Source organism: Acomys minous (assembly GCF_964271855.1).
Source record: "Acomys minous genome assembly, chromosome: 7".
Taxonomy (NCBI): domain Eukaryota; kingdom Metazoa; phylum Chordata; class Mammalia; order Rodentia; family Muridae; genus Acomys; species Acomys minous.
Window position 1 is genome coordinate 44344599 of NC_140488.1, and position 18873 is coordinate 44363471.

Sequence of the window (18873 nt, forward strand, 5' to 3'; positions counted from 1 at the left end):
TGTTTTCTTTCTGTCTAATGCCCTTAAAAACCACAAAAACTACCAGCCTGAAAACAGACTATAATACTTTGACAAAATATGCCCCTAACACTACAAGACTGTTAAAAAATTAAATTAAAAATTTGATAAAGGGGCTGGAGAGATGGCTCAGTGGTTAAGAACACTGACTGCTCTTCCAGAGGTCCAAAGTTCAATTCCCAGCAACCACATGGTGACTCACAGCCATCTATAATGTAATCTGGTGCCCTCTTCTGGCCTGCAGGTGTACAAGCAGGCAGAGCACTGTTACATAATAAATAAATAAATATTTTTTTTAATTGATAAAAACATAATTTAAAAAAATAAACTCAGTTCTGTCATGGTTTATCAATGATGACTAAATTTATGACCAAAAAAACCCTAAAACATATCTGGGAACAAAATGATCTGATCTATATTTTAAAACAACATATACATTTGTCCCTGCCAGCTAAATTCTGGACAAATAAAAATAAAAGACTCTGACTATCAGTCAGTCAAGATGTAAAATTAATTCCTCCTGAGAAAAATAAATAAAAGTTACTAATTCATAAATTCTATTCAAACTAACAAAGGCAGATTTAAAGATTATTTATAAATACAATATATATTTAACCTCCTTGTTTTACTAGCAATATTAAAAATATTTTTGGAACAAAAACATACATGAAACTGTTGTGCTCTGTAGTAATATGTCATGTGAAAGTCAGGAAAGTTCCTGGTCTCTGTATTGAGGGATTGTGATGCTAAAGGGGCTTCAGTTAGTGGCTATCATTTATTATAGACTATTAAAAGATAATTAAGACACAGAGATTGCTGGTTGCCTCATAAATGATTATATTCTTTATATATCCATGACCATGCTTATAGTAATAATTGATTGCCAGGATGGGCTTTATTTGGCTTCCTATATTTGTTTTCAAAATTAAGCAAAAAATAAATAACTAAATTATTACATATTTTTAAAGATACTAATGGTTTTGTTAGGTACCAGTTCACTTAATCAAAAACATTTTCTAAATTAATCAGTCATTCTGTTTTATGTTTATAAAGCAAAAAGCTAAAGACAAAGATTGAGCTCGAATATGTTGCTCTCAAGCTTGTCAGAGAGCTGCTGAATATGGCATTAAACATATTTAAACTTATCATGACAGAGACCTCCCAAATCCTAAAAGTAACTCCCCAAGGTCTCCAAGAAGATTTGGCCACGACAAATGACTTCAATGATAGTTCATGGTATTCTAACCACCGGGCAAGACCGCCCCAACACATTACTTGCTGCTAGGCCCAGGCTATGCTGTGGACAAACTAGACACCTGGAAAGTTATTGACTCATGTTGCTAAAAACAAGATGAGGTCAGTCTCTCCCATGTTATTCGTCCACAGAAACAGCCTTTCATCTTCTGTGCCTGGTGGCCAGACTGCCTCTACATATGGTGGCATGGAAACCACAGGAGCTTGGGTGAGACAACTGTCTAGATGGTAGACTGACCAATCACCTCTGTCAATTTAATTGATATGTAAATTCATCTAGGTTATCCTTCTCAGGTCTCTGATCACACTGATGGCTAAGCTAATGGTAACTTGACAGCTAGAGGACAATTAAACCCACTGTTAGTTCATTAGTAAATTCATCAGCTAGTTAAAACTACTAGGTACTAAGTCTCTTATTTAAGGAAAAAAACATAGTTTACATAAGTGTAAAGATATAAAAGTTTTAAGTTATAAAAATCTAAAAAACGTCTAAAGATCTAAAAAGATGTTTTAAGGTTGGTAAATGTTAGTCAAGTCTAAACGGTTTAAAATATTTTAAATTATATAAATTATATAAATTATATTTTAAATTATATAAATTATATAAAATTTTAACATTAATCAATAAAGTTCAGATCAGCTGGTAAAACACTGACCACTCATGATTTTCATTTCCCTTTGGCTGTCTTCTAAATACAGTTTGTGCTTCTCATTACTGGGTCTCAAAGGCATGAGTCTCGTGCTACTGTCTTTTAGACACCTGTTAACTGCTTTTACTAAAAAGTGGATGCACCTACTACAGATCAAATAAACTCCAGATAAGTATACCTGCTTCTAAATATAAAAATTTTTCTTGGTCTTGAGATTCTCTAACTTCCCCCAAGTTACTAAAAAATAATTTTATTCTGTCCCTAGTCTATATTTGTCCCAACAGATTTTCACTTGGCTGACAGACTCAATCCAATAATCACCTAAGGACTACAAGGTGCTAAAGTCTAGACTTTCTAAAAGCTGACGTTAACCAGTCCAGGCAATGTGACTGCTCCCTGTCGTTCAACTATATCATCAAATCAGATGCTTCTGATAAATGCCCCATTGCCTACCCTTTGACTAACATTTCAGCCTTATTTGGGCCTTGATAACAACATCCTAATGTCAGCTAGAAGAGACTACGGAGCCCATTATCCCACCTAAGAGGCTGACATGCTATGTCAAAACATAATAAAAAAACTCTCCAACATAAAGGACAAATGGGCCCTTAGTCCTATTTCTCCTGGTTAGATCAACTCTGCTGTACACACTAGGGATCTAAATCAGGGATTTGATCCAGGTACTACTTCAAAGGGGGAATGAAGGGACTCAACACCAGGGACCCCAAATCTCCCAATGGCCCCAGTTGCTTGACAAGACCAACTCCATGACAGGCTTCAGGTTTTCACTCTGCCCAATTAGGCCAAGTTTCTAACAATTCCTGGGAAAACCACAAGTTATGGACAGCTCATGGGCAGCTAATCAGCTTATAGAACAAAATGACTAGATACCATGTTTTTTATGACTTCACAGCCTTGATAAAGAACACAGCTGGCCCAATCCAATCAAATTAAAGGCCAACTCCTGAGTAAGAGCCAAACCTTCAGTGCCTCAAAAGTCCCCAATAGCCAAAGAAACAGCCAGTCCTGAATCCCCTCGTACACTCTGACTCAATTCTGTTGTCACAAATCCCTACAACTGTTATAAACTGGGCCTGCGTGCTCATTTCGGGGTCGCCCTCTAGAGAGAGGTGATCCTAGCATGCTAGAATAAAAACACTCTTTGTTTTCGCATACTGTCTTGGGGTCACCTTCAGTAGGTCACCTGAACCCTAACAAAACCACTTTCAGAGTGCTTATATTCATTTTTGACACAAAGCACATTTTAAAGGCACTTGCACCAACAGAAGACTGTCCATGAAAAGAACACTATGATGATAAAGGGCCTGAAAAGCAGATTGTATGAGGAGCAACCAAAAGAACTAAAAATGCTGAGTCATAAAAATGAGCAAAATTAGTAGTTACATATGAGTTATCGAAAATACCTGAGGAACTGTTATGTGAAGATGAAATAATTTTGTTAATGAGGCACAAAAAGCTTAATTAAGAAACAGCAAAAACGTAGACCCTAAACTTACCCTGCCTACAAGATATGCAGGGACAAAAATAAAGCAGAGATTGAAGAATGTCCAACCAATGCCTGGTGCAACTTAAGACCTACACCATGGGGGACAGACAACCCCATGCTTGCAGACAGGAGCCTAACATGGCTGTCCTCTGAGTGGCTCCCGTGGAAACAAAGCAGCTGATGGGAACAGATACAGAGACCCACAGCCAAACATTAGGTGGAAAGCAGGGAGTCTTGTGGAAGAGTGAGGAAAGGATAGAAAGACTCAGAGAGGACAGGAGTTCCACAAGAAGACCAAAAGAGTCAACTAGCCAGGGCCTGGGGGAAGGTGAGGGGGGCTGTGAAGACTGAAGCTCTAACCAAGGACCATGCATGGACAGGACCTAGGCCCCCTACACAGATGTAGCTGATGGATATCTCAGTCCTCATATGGGTCCCCTAGTAGAGGGAGCAGGGGCTGACTCTGACATGGACTCTGTTGCCTGCTTTGGATTACTTCCCCCGGCGGGACTGCCTTTTCAGGCCACAGGGGAAGAGGATGTGCTTAGTCCTGATGAGACTTGATATGCAGGGGTGGGTGGATGGGGCTTCCCTTATCTGAGGAGTAGGAGAGGGGGATAGGGGAAACAGACAGAGAGAGCAGGACCAGGAGGAGAGGAGGGAGGGGGCTATGACTGGGATGTAAAGTCAATAATCAATAAAAGAAAAAAGAAAAATAATAATATCAAAAAGAGAGACAGAAACATCAAGCTTGAAGTCTGACGGTCATCACAGGTTCTGAACTTGCACCCATCATTTTGGAGTTGTGTGTCCTTGGGAACTTCATTAACTTCAACAGCAATTTTTCCTTGTATAAAAATGCAATCAATATAATCTCCATGGGAAGGCTTAGAGCACATGAGGATTAATGAGATAGTCTGTGTGAGAAGGGCAAAGCAGAATGCACACACAACTTCTGTTGGTCCTTAAATTTTACAAAGAGTAACAGGTCTCTTCTACGGAAGCACTGGAGAACATGTCTAGCTGTCCAGCAATCAAATGAACTTTTTCATGAAAATGAAAATGAACACCTCCTCACTAGCAATGTTCAAGCAGAGGTGTTCACTTGTGCGGTAGAAGAGAAGACTAGGCCAGGTATCCCCTAAGACCTAGTCCAACTCTAAGAGGCAATAACCTTAGCATTAAGCAACTCCTTTAGGCCTCTATTTACAAAGGATGCCAGCTTTGAAAGCAGAGGTGATAACTTTTAGGTTTGTCAGTTCTGGTACCTATACTCAACTTCTGAGAGATGATTGTTCTTCCCCTAGCAGGATGGAAAAGGGCAGGTCCTGTCTTTGACACTACCTTCCAGAACTTACAGAGTACACTGGAAGAGGAAAACTTCCAGCAAGGCCTTAGAGCTGGTCACTTCATAATATGGAACACAGCTATATGGACCAAGGGGCTTTGATTGGAGTGCAGGAGGCAAGTGTTTTGAAGTGTTTTACTCTTAAATGTTCCCTCATGTCTCCTCCCTAGTACTGTAAACAAAACAAAACAAAACAAAATGAAACAAAACCCACAGAACTCTGGCCAAGAATTGTCAGCAAATAGGAAAAGAAAGGCCCATAAGGAGGCTTTATTTGAATAAAGTCTATTCATCCTGGCCTGTGAAGAAGGTAGGTAGGCATAGACACAAAGGGCAAAGGAGAAGGAAATACAAATCGGAAGCTTTGCTAATGCAACTGCTTGAATTCAGCTTTGGCCTTGCTTTGTTTCCACTGCCTACCCCTCCCCCAGCCCAGTGAAGTGAAGGGACTTTTCAGCTCAACACCTACTGACTGCAGCCAACCCTTAAGTTCTTGCTCCATTTCAGCAGAAAGTGAACGCATCCTCACATGGAGGCTGAAGAAAAGCCTTTTAAACCTCTTTAACTCTGTGGCCCACTGATAACTGCTGTTTGTTTGTTTGTTTGTTTTGAGACAGGCCCTGACATTACAATTATACTGCCTCACCTGCCTGTGTGTGTTGGGATTATTATCATGAGCCACTGTCCCTGGATCTGTCATGGCTTTATATTTACTGGAATTATTTGGGGGAAATGCAAAAGTAGTAAAGAGAAGAGTGACCGGGACAGAAGACTGATCTACATGTTCATAGACACAGACAGGTAGGATAAAGGGAGATATGGTCCTTGGACATGACTTTATTTTATCGTGATAATGAAGTGGTAGGAGACCCAGAGAGAGGGGGGGGGCAGGTGGAGATTCACCCACATGGAATGGTGGTGAATTAGCTACCCAGCAGTAAATATCAATCAGTGCTTTAGATCAATGGAGTAGTATAGATTGGGGAAAGGCTAAGAATTGCATAAACCACTAGGGGCGATCCCAGTGACTACCCAGCAAGGAAATATACAACTGGCTTATCAATAATACCCTGGGGAGCTTACACTGTCTATGAAAGTCTATACTAAACAACCTCACATGGCTTACAAACACTTGCCTCGTGGCGCACCGGCCAATCTTGAGCAGCTTACTGCTTCCTTACATTTCCTTATCTCTGGCCACAGGCCCCAACTACACCATGACTTACTGATGAAGTTAGCCTGGCCAGTGAATATGGTGTACTGAAGCTCATAGGAGCTGATGCTGAACTCATCATCTGAGATCCAGTGGACCGTAATGGTGTCATGGGAGGCGGTACAGAGTTCTTCTCGGATAGATGGTGGGTTTGGGGCTGAAAGAAAAAGTGACAAAAATGGTAAGGAATTACCTTGTCTCTTCAGAAGTGGTAGGAGTTTTTTTTTTCTTGCTTTTTTTTCAGTTATAGGGATTAAACCCATGGCAAACAAACACAGTACCACAGAGTTACAACTCCAGATCTGAAGAAATGTTCTTTTTTTTTTTTGTAGGGGGGCAGGTTGAGACAGGATTTCTCTGTGTAGCCTTGGCTGTCCTGGACTCACTTTGTAGACCAGGCTGGCCTTGAACTCACAGCGATTCACCTGCCTCTGCCTCCCGAGTGCTGGGATTAAAGGTGTGTGCCACCACACCTGGCTGAAGAAATGTTCTTAATAGACAAAAACCATGCAGACTAAAGCAATGTGCTAAGACCTCAAGCTCCCCTCAACCACTTTTGTGACAACTATATAAGGCTAAGTTACTGTAATCATTTCTTCCATTTTACAAAATACCCATAAAAACACATATGTTGATAGCAAAGCAAAATACTGTTTTCTTGTTACACGGACTTCCATATATTTTTATTTCAAAACAGTTTTCCTACACACTTGACTGTATTTAAAATGCAAATTAATAAGAATTTTCCACTGTAAAATGGGCACAATAGTTACCTTATAGATTTGTTATAAAGAATAATGATAGAAACTATTATACGATGTCCGGAATGGAGTGGATAGTAAGTAATAGCTGCATTGATATAATAATAATAATAGAGCTACAAACAATAACGTTATTGTATGTAGATTTTTTCTCAAGAAATGACCATTAAGTAATCCTGAAAGTCGGCAGGGTTCTTAACAAGCTGGTATTGTCCTTTACATGTTTTTTACCCCTTCTTCATGGCTATTTATTCATCTTTACTTCAGTCAGTTTAACAACTGTAGGCTGTCCCTTCTGACAGCTATTTGTTATGTAAAAAATTTGTCTGGAAAACTAATCCTGAGTCTTAACAGCTCAGGGAAATCATACGATGCTTTATAAAGAATAAATTTGCTATTTTTTAAAATAAAGGTCTTCTCTTTTACTGCTGCCAAGGTCTGAACTATATGCAATACTGGTCAAGATGTCTGACAATGAGCCACAGCTCCCTAGAAGTCCACTTTACGTAACATGAACTAAAATATATTGTTTCCAAAGGTGCATGTGGTCTACCACTATACCACCTTCAACATACCTGATCTTGTCTGAAAAGATACATGTGCTATTTAAAGACTTATAAAAATTCTCATTGTAAATATTTTCTTTTTCAGATTACTTTAGACAAAAAAGGTACAGAAATAAAAAATAAATAAAACGGGAAGGAAAGCCCAGTGATCCACACCTGTTAAATAGTCCAGCCCCTCCAACAGTTTCTTTTCTCTAGAAAAATCTAAAGCAAAGTTTTCAAAGGCATCATTAAAATTGATGTCTGGAATCAGAACTTGTGAAGATGCAGTTGCCATAGCGACCCTGAAAAGGAAAAAAAATACATCAATATACATCAAAATAGGCTTGCCACCTTCATTTCCTGTTTGATTTCTGGTTTAATTAGGTAAAAATAAATCACTTGTAAGTGAAAATATCGTATCTCTGCCTTTCCAACAGAAACAGCTTCAATTTTAATCGTAAGGAACCAATTAAGAGTTATACCATATTTATACACATATGTTCACCCCTCAAACACACTCCCCCATCCTGTCTTAATTTTGAGAAGTAAATACAGGATTTTTTCCCCTCTGCATCATTTTCCATCTGGCAGGCAGCATCAAAGTAGACCTCTGCTGGCTTGGTAAGAGCAGTTTAAGATTGTTTTTTTTTACGTTTCTTTTTTCATGCTAACTAACAAACCAACATGCTGGGTTAGTGTTTCCCCATTAATACTAGTCATTATTTGATCTTTTACAATATTTATATTTCACCAACTTATTCTCTAATTGCATGATATTGTAATAATTTTATGTCCCCAGCTAATTGTTTCTTCCCCATTTGTTTATTTATGTATTTATTTGAAATAGGCTTTCATATATTCCAGGCTAGCCTTGAACTTGCTACACAGCGAAGGTTAACTTTGAAATCCTGATTCTCCTGCTTCTATCTCCTGAGGGTCAAGAAGATAGACATGTGCCACCATATCCCATTTAGGAGGTGTTGGGCTTCATCCTATGGCTCTGTGTGTGCTAGGGAAACACTCTGCCAACCGAGTTACAGCCTCAGGCTCCACTTCCCAACTAACATTAAGAGACACAGCAATAAAGCTCCCCGTTTGCCTCTTACATCTTCTTCGATGGCTCCTAAAACTACGTTGAACACATGTGAGTAATATATGTTGAATGAGTAACTGAATGCCTTACAACAACAATATCATGCTAACATTTATGGAATGCTTAGAATATATAAGGCACTGTGCATGAAAATGAAAATTTACATAAATTATCCAATTTTCTCCTTACCACAAAGTTATGTAGTAGAAGTTATTTCCATTTTGTAAGTGAGGAAGCACGCACATTTACAAGCTAAGTAAGCTGCCAAGATCACACACAATAGTAAAAGTCAAATTTTAATTGAAGCCATGTCCGTCTGAGTCTAAGCTCTGTTTCCATAACCATGTATGTTATTCCTTTTTTTTTTTCTTGGTTTTTCAAGACAGTGTTTCTCTGTGTAGCCTTGGCTGTCTTGGACTCACTTTGTAGACCAGGCTGGCCTGGACCTCACAGCGATCCGCCTGCCTCTGCATCACGAGAGCTGGGATTAAAGGCGTGCGCCGCCGCCGCCGCCGCCGCCGCCGCCGCCACCACCACCACCACCACCACCACCCTGGCCTGTTATTCCTAATTTTAAGTGTGCATTTCAAGTACGTCAGCAATTCTTATGATCCTATGATTAATCAGACTTATCTGGGGGAGCTCTTACAAAAATATTCAGGTTTCAGTCCTATATCAGACCTTCTGAATCAGAGTCAATTAAGTTCCTTGTGCATACACACGGCAAGATAGAAGGAAACATTACCTTGGAAACACTATGTGGGCTCTAATGGCCATAAAAGGCATGGAGTAAAGTACAATCAGAAGAGAAATATTTCTACCGAGCCATTTGGGAAGTGGTGAGGAGCTGAGCAAATTCATATGCTCTGCTGCCTATCTACAAATACCAGCTCTTGACTAGTTCTGGAAATGTAAATGTTTCAGGAATAGATTGCACGACAGTGTAAATAAACAAGGGCTTAACTCAATACAATTGTTTTGAGTTTTATTTTTGGTTTATTTAATTTAATTCTTTTAACAGATTCGGGTATACTTTAGGCTGGCCTTCAGTTTGCTAGGTACCTGAGGATGGCCTTGACCTTCAGAATCCCTGCCAGCTCCACCTTAGTGCTGAGATTAAAGGTGTCCACCATGGTGCCCAGCACAAAACAATCTTAAGGTTTCACACTGAACAGCTACTTTTCTAGTATTTGATGACTAACAATCAACTTGAAGCCAGAAAATTGGTCATAATATTTCCTCCTGGCTTTCCCCAATCTTCTTTTTCTTATTCATCCACTTATCCACCCACTCACTTACCCAAAAGTTATTAGGCAAAACTAATGTGTCCCACCCACACTGTACTGCATCTCATGGGTATCCAAGGAAACATGTTTGCTGTGGTCCATGTCTTCAGCGAGCTCACAGGTCATGGGGAATAGATACTAAATAGGCAATGCAAAGAGGGATGGTGTGCACAAGGCACCTAGCAGGAACATGGGACCAAAGACAAATTTCCCCAAAGGAAGTTACTTTTTTGGCTAGGTTGTTTGTTTTTGTTTTGGATTTTAGTTGTTTTTTGTTTTGTTTTGTTTTTGAGATAGGGCTTCTCTGAGAAGCTCTACCTTTCCTGGAACTCGCTTTGTACACCAGCCTGGCCTTGAACTCAGAGATCCACCTACCTCTGCCTCTGATGTGCTGGGATTAAAGGCTTGCACCACTTTGCTTGACTGGAAGTTACTTTTAAACCATGACCTACATGATGAACACTTAACAAAAGCTAAATATGTTCCCTCTTGCTTAAAAGATAGAGAATTAAGCAAAATCATGTAGGATATTATATGCTATGGTTTTTTTTAAGGATTTACTTATTTATTATGTATACAACATTCTGCCTGCATGTACACCTGCAGGCCAGTAGAGGCCATCACATCTCATTTTAGATCTGGTTGTGAGCCTCCAGGTGGTTGCTGGGAATTGAACTCTAGAACTTTGGAAGAGCAGACGGTGGTGCTCTTAACCTCTGAGCTATCTCTCCAGCCCTATATGCTATGTTTTTAATGTAAACCTTTAACTTAAGAACAGGAGCCACTGAAGTAATTTAGATAAAGGAATAATGTGCATAAATGTATGTTTTAAGAACACCTTTAAACTGGGCATGGTGGTGCAGGCCTTTAATCCTAGCACTCGGGAGGCAGAGTCAGGTGGATCTCTGTGAGTTCGAGGCCAGCCTGGTCTATAAAAGCGAGTCCAGGACACTAATGCTACACATAGAAACCCTGTCTCCAAAAACCAAAAAACAAACAAACAAACAACAACAACAAAACACCTTTTAAGCTGTAATGGAAGAAGTCAGCCAGATTTTTAAAGTCGCTTAGGAATAAGCCGTACCTGATGTAGTAGTGAGGCAGGACAAGGAAATTATGGGGATGTCTGCTATAAGCCTTCAACTGTTAAGGAATATCACAATAAACACCCCATTTACAATAAAAAGTATGCCTGAACATCCATCCTTGTGCAACCTGTGGACCCCTGGTTTTACCTTATCCGGCTGCAATCTTACCCAAGGTTCGTACAAAGCCATTCCATTCTCTTTTTTTTTTTTAAGATTTATTTATATGTATATAATGTTCTGCCTGCATGTGTGCTTGCCTGCCAGAAGAGGGCACCAGATCCCATTATAGATGGTTACAAGCCACTATGTGCTTGCTGGGCATTGAACTCAGGACCTCTGTAAGAGCAGTCAGTGCTCTTAACCTCTGAGCCACCTCTCCAGCCTGTTATTCCATTCTTTTCCTTATCATAAGGAGAAAAGATATAGAGGAGGCGATCATTTTCTTTTTCATGTTTACTGGAAGCCAGACAATCCCAGAAATCCTCCTGTCTCTGTATACTTCAGAGTTGGAGTTACAGGCAGGAGGTAGGACACTTGGCTTGTTGTGTGGGCAGTGGAATCTGAACTCTAGTGTTCATGATTACACACAAGTGTTCTCAAGCGCTGGCCCATCTCATTAGCCCTCTTCATAAAACTTACAAAGCAAATAACTGAGATGCATGTAATGGTAAGTGCAAATGCACTTAGCATGCCATATGTAACCTAAGTCTTTACCACTGGAGACAGAATAAAGTATTGATTTATGTGGGGCACATGAGCTGTGTGACCAGGGGAGCCACCTTGGAGGAAGAGTAAAGTTGAGATCTGTCCAGACCCTGAAAATCTCATCTTGAGACTAGCAGGAGTAAAGACTGCTCCCTCCCTATTCTGGGCCTGAATGCCTGGGTGCACCTAGCCTTACAACTCCCACCTCTGCCACCCTTCCTTGAGGTAGCCTGGTGGCCAGGCTTTGGGTTAAAACTTATTTCCTTATAAGGACATATCCAGCTAGTGCCTGGAATTCCTCTTCATGCAATTGAAGCATTCCCAGCACCTCAGCTCCAGCCAGTGATGTACACTCACCCCGAAAACCCCTGCCTACTTTCCCGAGGTTTTTGTTTTGGTTTGTTCTGGTTTTGTTTTTTGTTTTGTTTTGGTTTTGTTTTTGTTTTTCGAGACAGGGTTTCCTCTGTGTTAACCTTGGATGTCCTGGACTCACTTTGTAGACCAGGCTGGCCTTGAACTCACAGAGATCTGCTTGCCTTTGCCTCCCGAGTGCTGGGATTAAAGGCGTGCAGCACTGCCTGGCTTCCTCAAGGTTTATATCCTTTGTACCCCCAATAAAGAAGAGTTGTTTCACTGGAAACCATCTCAGAGGAGGTTCCCTGCTCCCCAACCCACCGCCCCCATACTCAGTGCTGGACCAAGATCCTGCTAACCCTACCCCACGCACCCAACTAAGCTTCATTCCTTCAAGTCTAGCCTCTGTACACAAACTGCCTGGATGCCCTGAGGAAAGAAAAAAAAAACCCATTGCCGGGCGTGGTGGTACTTGCCTTTAATCCCAGCACTCGGGAGGCAGAGGCAGACAGATCTCTGTTAGTTCGAGGCCAGCCTGGTCTACAAAGGGAGTCCAGGACAGCCAAGGCTACATAGAGACCCAGTCTTGAAAAAAAAAAAGAATGTTTAAAAAGTGACAATAGCGGGGACTTTTGAGTGGTCTGCATTTATCCATTAGCATCTCATTGCAATCTTTCAAAGCCTTGATCATCTTAGAAGATAATACAGAAAGTGTTGAAGGGGCTTATCTTTCCCAGCTAAAATTTCATTTTATATGAAATGATGGTACCTTAATATGATACAATGAATAAAGATGGGGATGAATTTCAGATTCTGTGAGAGATGAGAGAAAAAGATATTTATATTGGGTAGATGATTCTCAAGTGGCATCACATAGATAGCCAAGTATTCCATGCACTTGAGCCCATGAAAAGATTGACATAGGGATTTGTGAATAATCAACATAGTAGGTGATCATAATTAAATGGTAATTGAAGCCTTAATAGCTAATGGATTTGTAAGGAAAACTGTGTGGCGAGAAGATCCTTCCCTGAATCAGGGAGAACTGTATCATTAAAGAAACAGATCAAGGAAAAGCTGCTCAAAATGGCAGAAAGCAGGAGGGATGTGAAGAGATGGAGAGAGGAAGGGAGGGAGGGAGGGAGGGAGGGAGGAAATCAAAATAAAGCAGGCAGGTAATGGGAATTTTCATGAGGGTCAAAACAGGGATTGCAAGTAAAAGTAAGTGGTCAGTAGGGACCCAAGCTACCAAAATAACAATAGATGAAAGGGGTAGATGAAACAAAGGAGCATCTTTTATATTTAGCAACAAGGTCTTCTATTGGTGACCTTGAAAAGAACAATTTCAATAAACGTGAGGATGGCAGACAACATTTCAGAGGTCTGCAGAGGAAGGACAGTTAAATATAGTGGTTTAAATATATATTTCATCTCTGCTTTCCTAAAATCTCACTGAAAGGAAAAAGAATAGAAATTAACCTAAACCCAGAAAGACAAATAGAATGAAACAAATATATGCCAACAACTAAAAGATTGTCAACAAATGCTTGGAAGCTAGTAACGACAGATGTGCAGTAACCAACAACAGACCAGAGAAAGCTGGACTAGAAAGCCAACAACATCAGGGTGATTTAGTGACACAAAGTGGAAAGTTTGCGTCTAGAATAGCTAGAGCCCCTGATCTGCTCAAATAGCCTGCCCTTTCTTCAACCTGGCAGGAGAAGTGAGGTTTACTTCCACAGAGTTTTGACATTTTATTGAAAAAAAAAATCTGGAAAATCTCTGTCTCCTTCCGTGCTTGGCTCCTAGAATGCTGGCAGCAGGGCTTATAAGCCTGCCCTTCCTCCCGCTCCCTGTGTAACACACATACACACACACACACACACACACACACACACACACACACACACACACACACAGTGCACACCAACTACAGGAAGGTGCAGGATTCTTTCCAAGGGAAATGGACTGAAAAGAAAACATGTACAGTACTGACAGTTGAGATTGCAGAATAAAAAAAAAAAAACTTGCACTCTGTTTTATAATCTTACAGTGAAATTCACCCAGCAACAAATTGCCCCCGCCCCCTCACAGCTTCGCAGCATCTTTCAGTGCTGAAGTTTAAAGGGAAGTCATAAGTTTACCAGGTATTCATGGAAGCCAGAAAGTACTGTAATTGGCCTGGCAGGAGAGGAGATATTATACAGACATTTGTGCCTCTCCCTTCGGCTATCAGAGGACTGAAACAAGGAATCTCAAAGACTAATCATTTCCCCAGGAATCCTATGCTGGGGATGGGGAGAGGCTGAAGTGCTGGTCCCAATCAGAGGAAGAATGTGCCTCCTAGAACAATATTTCACACCGTTCTAATATGGTTTTGGTTTGGTTTGGTTTTGGTTTTTCCAGACAGGGTTTCTCTGTGTAGCCTTGGCTGTCCTGGATTTGCTATGTAGACCAGGCTGGCCTCGAACTCACAGCAATCCACCTGCCTCTGCCTCTCAACAGTTCTGATATGTTAACCTATGTATATTTCCTTACTTCTGTTTCACCTTTTCTATAACATTGTAAAACTGGACTAGAAAGAAACTAGAAATCTTTTCACGGTTTGGTTAAACTGGCAGTAATTAATTTTCATTTATCAACAACTTGTTTCCTAAATTATTTTTAAAGGTGGCATATTCATGAATCTAAGTGCCCATAACAGAGTAAGAAACTTGGAGAAAACCAAGACAATACAGGACTTCTAAAGATAAGCAAATAGCTTATATACAAAAATAATAATTGAATGTTAAGAAAGAAAAAAGGATCAATAAAAGTCTCTGCTCTGATGAGGGTTGAGAGATGTACTGGTCTATGGGTACAGCAATAAATAAGATATTAGGAGTCATTGTAATACTATGCCACGTAGAAGAACAATAGCAATAGGTTATCTCCAAGGGATTATGACTTATCTAACCACAGGTTCTTGGCCTTTCTTCTTGGCCTCATTAATGATTCCAGTTATGGCTTTCATTTCACGAAGCAGGCCTTTGATCCAAATCAGAAAGTGAATGGTCACATGGTCACATCAATGACATTTGTGCCACTATTACACCAGCAGGCATAACTTGCCAGTCCAGTTCTTATTGTAGCTCCCAGAGTTCAAAGTTGCCTGATAATAACGTTTTACTTTTCTCCTCTAGTAGGTTATATAGTACTTTTTATCACTGTGAAAGTTATACAATAAGGATGAAGCTTGCAGACTAGTACCTGCTTAATTTCTCCATGTTTTATGACCTACGCATGTGGTGTCTTCACCCATAAATTCTTACCACCAAGTTCAGGAGGCTAACCAAATACAATGGCAGTAGTCTTGTAATGTCCAGCAGGATCTATGAGATCTCATTGACCAACAATTCCTATTCCTTGCACTGACTTTTAAAAATGTGTTAGCTTACGTTAAGTAGTTGGGATATTATATCTGGCCCCCATTATAAGGTAACTTCATTTAAATTCTTCCTATCTTTATATATACATGTTTGACAATGTAGTTACTGGCAATATTGCCAAATTTTCAGAAGTTAATATCTAAAACATCAATGCCAATATCACATCAATAGGAATACCTAACAGAATTTAACTTGCTTGGCATTGTTGCTAAAATGTAGGTAACAGTGCAAAACTCCTTAGATTTGAACTCTGCGTCTGTCCCTCGCTAGCTTGGTGATCTTAGGCAAGTTACTTAAACTCACGAAACCTTTTGGTCTCATTTGTAAAATCGGAAAATATTAAAATCTACCTTGTAAAATTTTGTTATAATACTAATGAATAGTTAAAACAACTACCCAATACTGAATAAGTTGTTATTATCAACATTTTTGGAGAGCACAAACTGGATAATCAAAGAGTGCTGTTTCTGGCAATATGATTTTGCTTATTTTACATTATTGCTATGTTCAAAGTGTCACTTTTACATAAACAAGATTTAACATTTAATGAAAGTAAGGAGTGAAGAAACAGAAAGCAGTTTTCTGCAAAAAAAAAAAAAAAGAAGGGAAATAGGATGACAACTAGAGGGGATATGAGGTAGAAGAAAATTGTAGGGTTTTAATTTTGTTTTTAGGCTGTGAGTGGGCTTAAAAGTAGATGTGAAACCAACAACTCTGTGGAAACCTGAAGCTGTAGAAACAAGGATGCATGTAGCCAAATCACAAATATAGTGGCACACTCTTTTATTATAACTAGATGGAAGGTGGATGTAATGGATGTGGACATCACTCTGTCTAGACATTTGATATGAGAAGTTAAACATTATCATTTTTCAAGATTTATGTATTTATTATGTATACAGTGTTCTGCCTGCATGTACGCTTACACACCAGAAGAGGACACCAGATGTCATTATAGATGCTTATGAATCACCATGTGGTTGCTGGGAATTGAACTCAGGACCTCTGGAAGATCAGCCAGTGCTCTTAACCACTGAGCCATCTCTCCAGCCCCCTAAACATAATCATTTTATACTTACTATTATCTATGCAATTTGCTGAACATGAATATAAACTTAGCAGGATTCCCACTTCAGGTGAGTAGGAAAGATCTGAAGTAGCATTGTGGAGAAAGGTTGAAAACACGATGACCATAACAACACAGAAAGATTTCAGGTCAGTACTGTGCACTCAGTACTGCCATGCATCCTTGGTTGTATGATTTTTCTCCACCATGGTTCCGAAAGTCAAATACAGGCGTGAAAAAAAGATGGGAATAGTTGGACGAGTTCAGGTTTAGGATTTTGTCAGATTGATTAATTAAAGGGCAATGGGAAAGGAGACTGGAAAAAAGAGAGTTATTAGAGTGACAAACCACAAAGCCCAAATACGCTTAGGACAAAGTAGAGAGGGGTCCCAATAAAGGAAGAAAAGATGTATTTGATTTGAAGAGGATCCAAGTTGGGAATCTCTGGAGAAGACATTAGAGAAGGTGGATGGCTAAGGGGGTAAGTGTATTACACAGGTTAGGTGTCTAAGTGAACTCACCCAGAATGATGACAGTAGCAATAGGGGGGAAGAGCATGAGCTTAAAAACCAAAGTCTCCTGTAGCCCCTTGAAGAACTGGTGGCTATGCTAGGCAATGATTTACTTCAAAGCACAGACTCTGAGCCAGTAGATAGACTATTTATGGTCTCTGAGTTCTTTGATACTCTGGAACAAGGCTCATGACATTACCATTCAAAGGACCACGTGACTAAACAAAAGCCAAGGAATTCTCTACGTTTATGCAAGAAAAACCTACATGCAAACAGCAAAAACTGTGCATACACCCATGCACACATACAAACAATAATAAATCAACTCAATGGGTTTGGTGAGAAACAGATCACATGAAGTAGGGAGGAAAAAAAATAGTGTGTGTGTGTGTGTGTGTGAAATCTGAGAAGAATCAGAGGCAAGAGAGTGGGGTTAACTTGATTTAAAAATATGAAAGCATACACAGGCTTAGGAAAGGCACATCCTATCACTGTAACCCCGAGTTTGTCCTCCCACACACCCCAACTATCACAGATTGCTCAAGACCTAGCAGGAAGCTAAAGGCAGGAGGTAGCCCTACACTTGGCTGGGTTTTAAAAGAGCTGGCAGGCAACAAAGGCAGAGAAAAGGGTCCAGAAATCTGCAGGGTAATTTGTCACCAAGTCTCAATAATTAGCTAGCTGGTAAAAATCTTCAGGTGGCAGCTACTACACAATGCCTGAGGAGAATTAAGTGACTTTACGCCAGCCCCTTTTCACAAGATCAGGCATTTCAGTATAACATAAGGAACGTTTATACCTCTCGGCAATATTTTTTGCAGACTGCAGAAACCGTGCTTGGTCATTTTCTTTCAGGATATGCTCAGCTTGGTTGATGAGGACAGTTGACCGTTCAAGACACTGGCGGCAATTAGCAACCTGCTGTGCCAACTTCCTCAGTTTCATAACCTTAAAAGAATTGGTAAGAGAGAAGATGAGATAAAACATACTGTGCTTAATTAAAAACAATAAAACAACATGAAGGAGATCTGCCGCAGTGATTCTAGAAATAAGAGTTATTAATATCCCGTGACCCCTGCACCAGCTGCTCACCTTCTCACCCTGCCTGCTGAGTCTCATGTCCAATTCATATCCTGATGACTTACATTGCACTCAGCCATATACTGTTATCGACATCCTATTTGGATTTTTGTTTGTTTGTTTTGTGTGGGGTTTTTTTTGTTTTTTGTTTTTTTCAAGACAGGGTTTCTCTGTGTAGCCTTGACTATCCTGGACTCACTTTGTAGACCAGGCTGGCCTCTGCCTCCCAAGTGCTGGGATTAAAGGCAGGCACCACCACCGCCTGGCGACATCCTATTTGTATTATTAACATTGCTCTGACTGTAAAATCAATGTGTGTCAATTATAGAAATTTTAAATACAAATGTAAAAAGCAATTTTACCATCTAGAGATTACCATTTTACTGGTAATATATTTTTGTACGTATTTAACAAAAGCATCTCATCTTTACTTATGAGTACCTGCATTTACACGTACACATTTCTCTACGTATCTTTCCATCTACCACAATGCACTTTTAGAAACTTCAGATCATGTTAGCTGGAACCACCCAGCATGGCACGAAGAACTGGTCATCAAACGAAGTACTTACAACTTTTCACACTGTACCCACAGCATGGGCTTATAACACTATCATTTACCAACAAGTCAACAAGCCTAAAAACATACAGAGGCTGCATGGAGACTCTCTCCTGACCTCTTTGACCCTTATTCTTCAGTTCCCTATTTAGAAATCTGTGGTTCAGCTGGGTGTGCTGGCACATGCCTTTAACACCAGAACTTGAGAGACAGAGGCAGGCAGGTCTCTGTGGGTTTGAGGCCAGCCTGGTCTGCAAAGCTAGGTCTATGACAGCAAGGGCTGTTACACAGAGAAACAGTCTCGAAAAACCAAAAGGAAAAGGGGAGAAAAGAAAAGAAGGAAGGAAGAAAAAAGGATCTTCTCTCTCCCTTTCATCTATTATACCTAATAAGTTAGATGATG

General features: G+C 40.0%; 1 protein-coding gene across 3 annotated transcripts in view; it reads right to left on the reverse strand.

Annotated features, from left to right (window-relative positions):
* Positions 1–18873, reverse strand: part of MID2 (midline 2) — a 113431-nt gene that overhangs the window by 22170 nt on the left and 72388 nt on the right. For 2 of the 3 annotated variants that reach the window (XM_084790270.1, XM_084790269.1), the window contains exons 5-7: positions 17631–17779; positions 7474–7601; positions 5914–6147 (exon numbers count right to left, since the gene is read on the reverse strand). In XM_084790270.1, the coding sequence (XP_084646396.1) occupies positions 5914–6147; positions 7474–7601; positions 17631–17779 (511 nt within the window). The remainder of the gene's footprint in view (positions 1–5913; positions 6148–7473; positions 7602–17630; positions 17780–18873) is intronic. The other variant, XM_084790271.1, reaches the window with a different exon arrangement.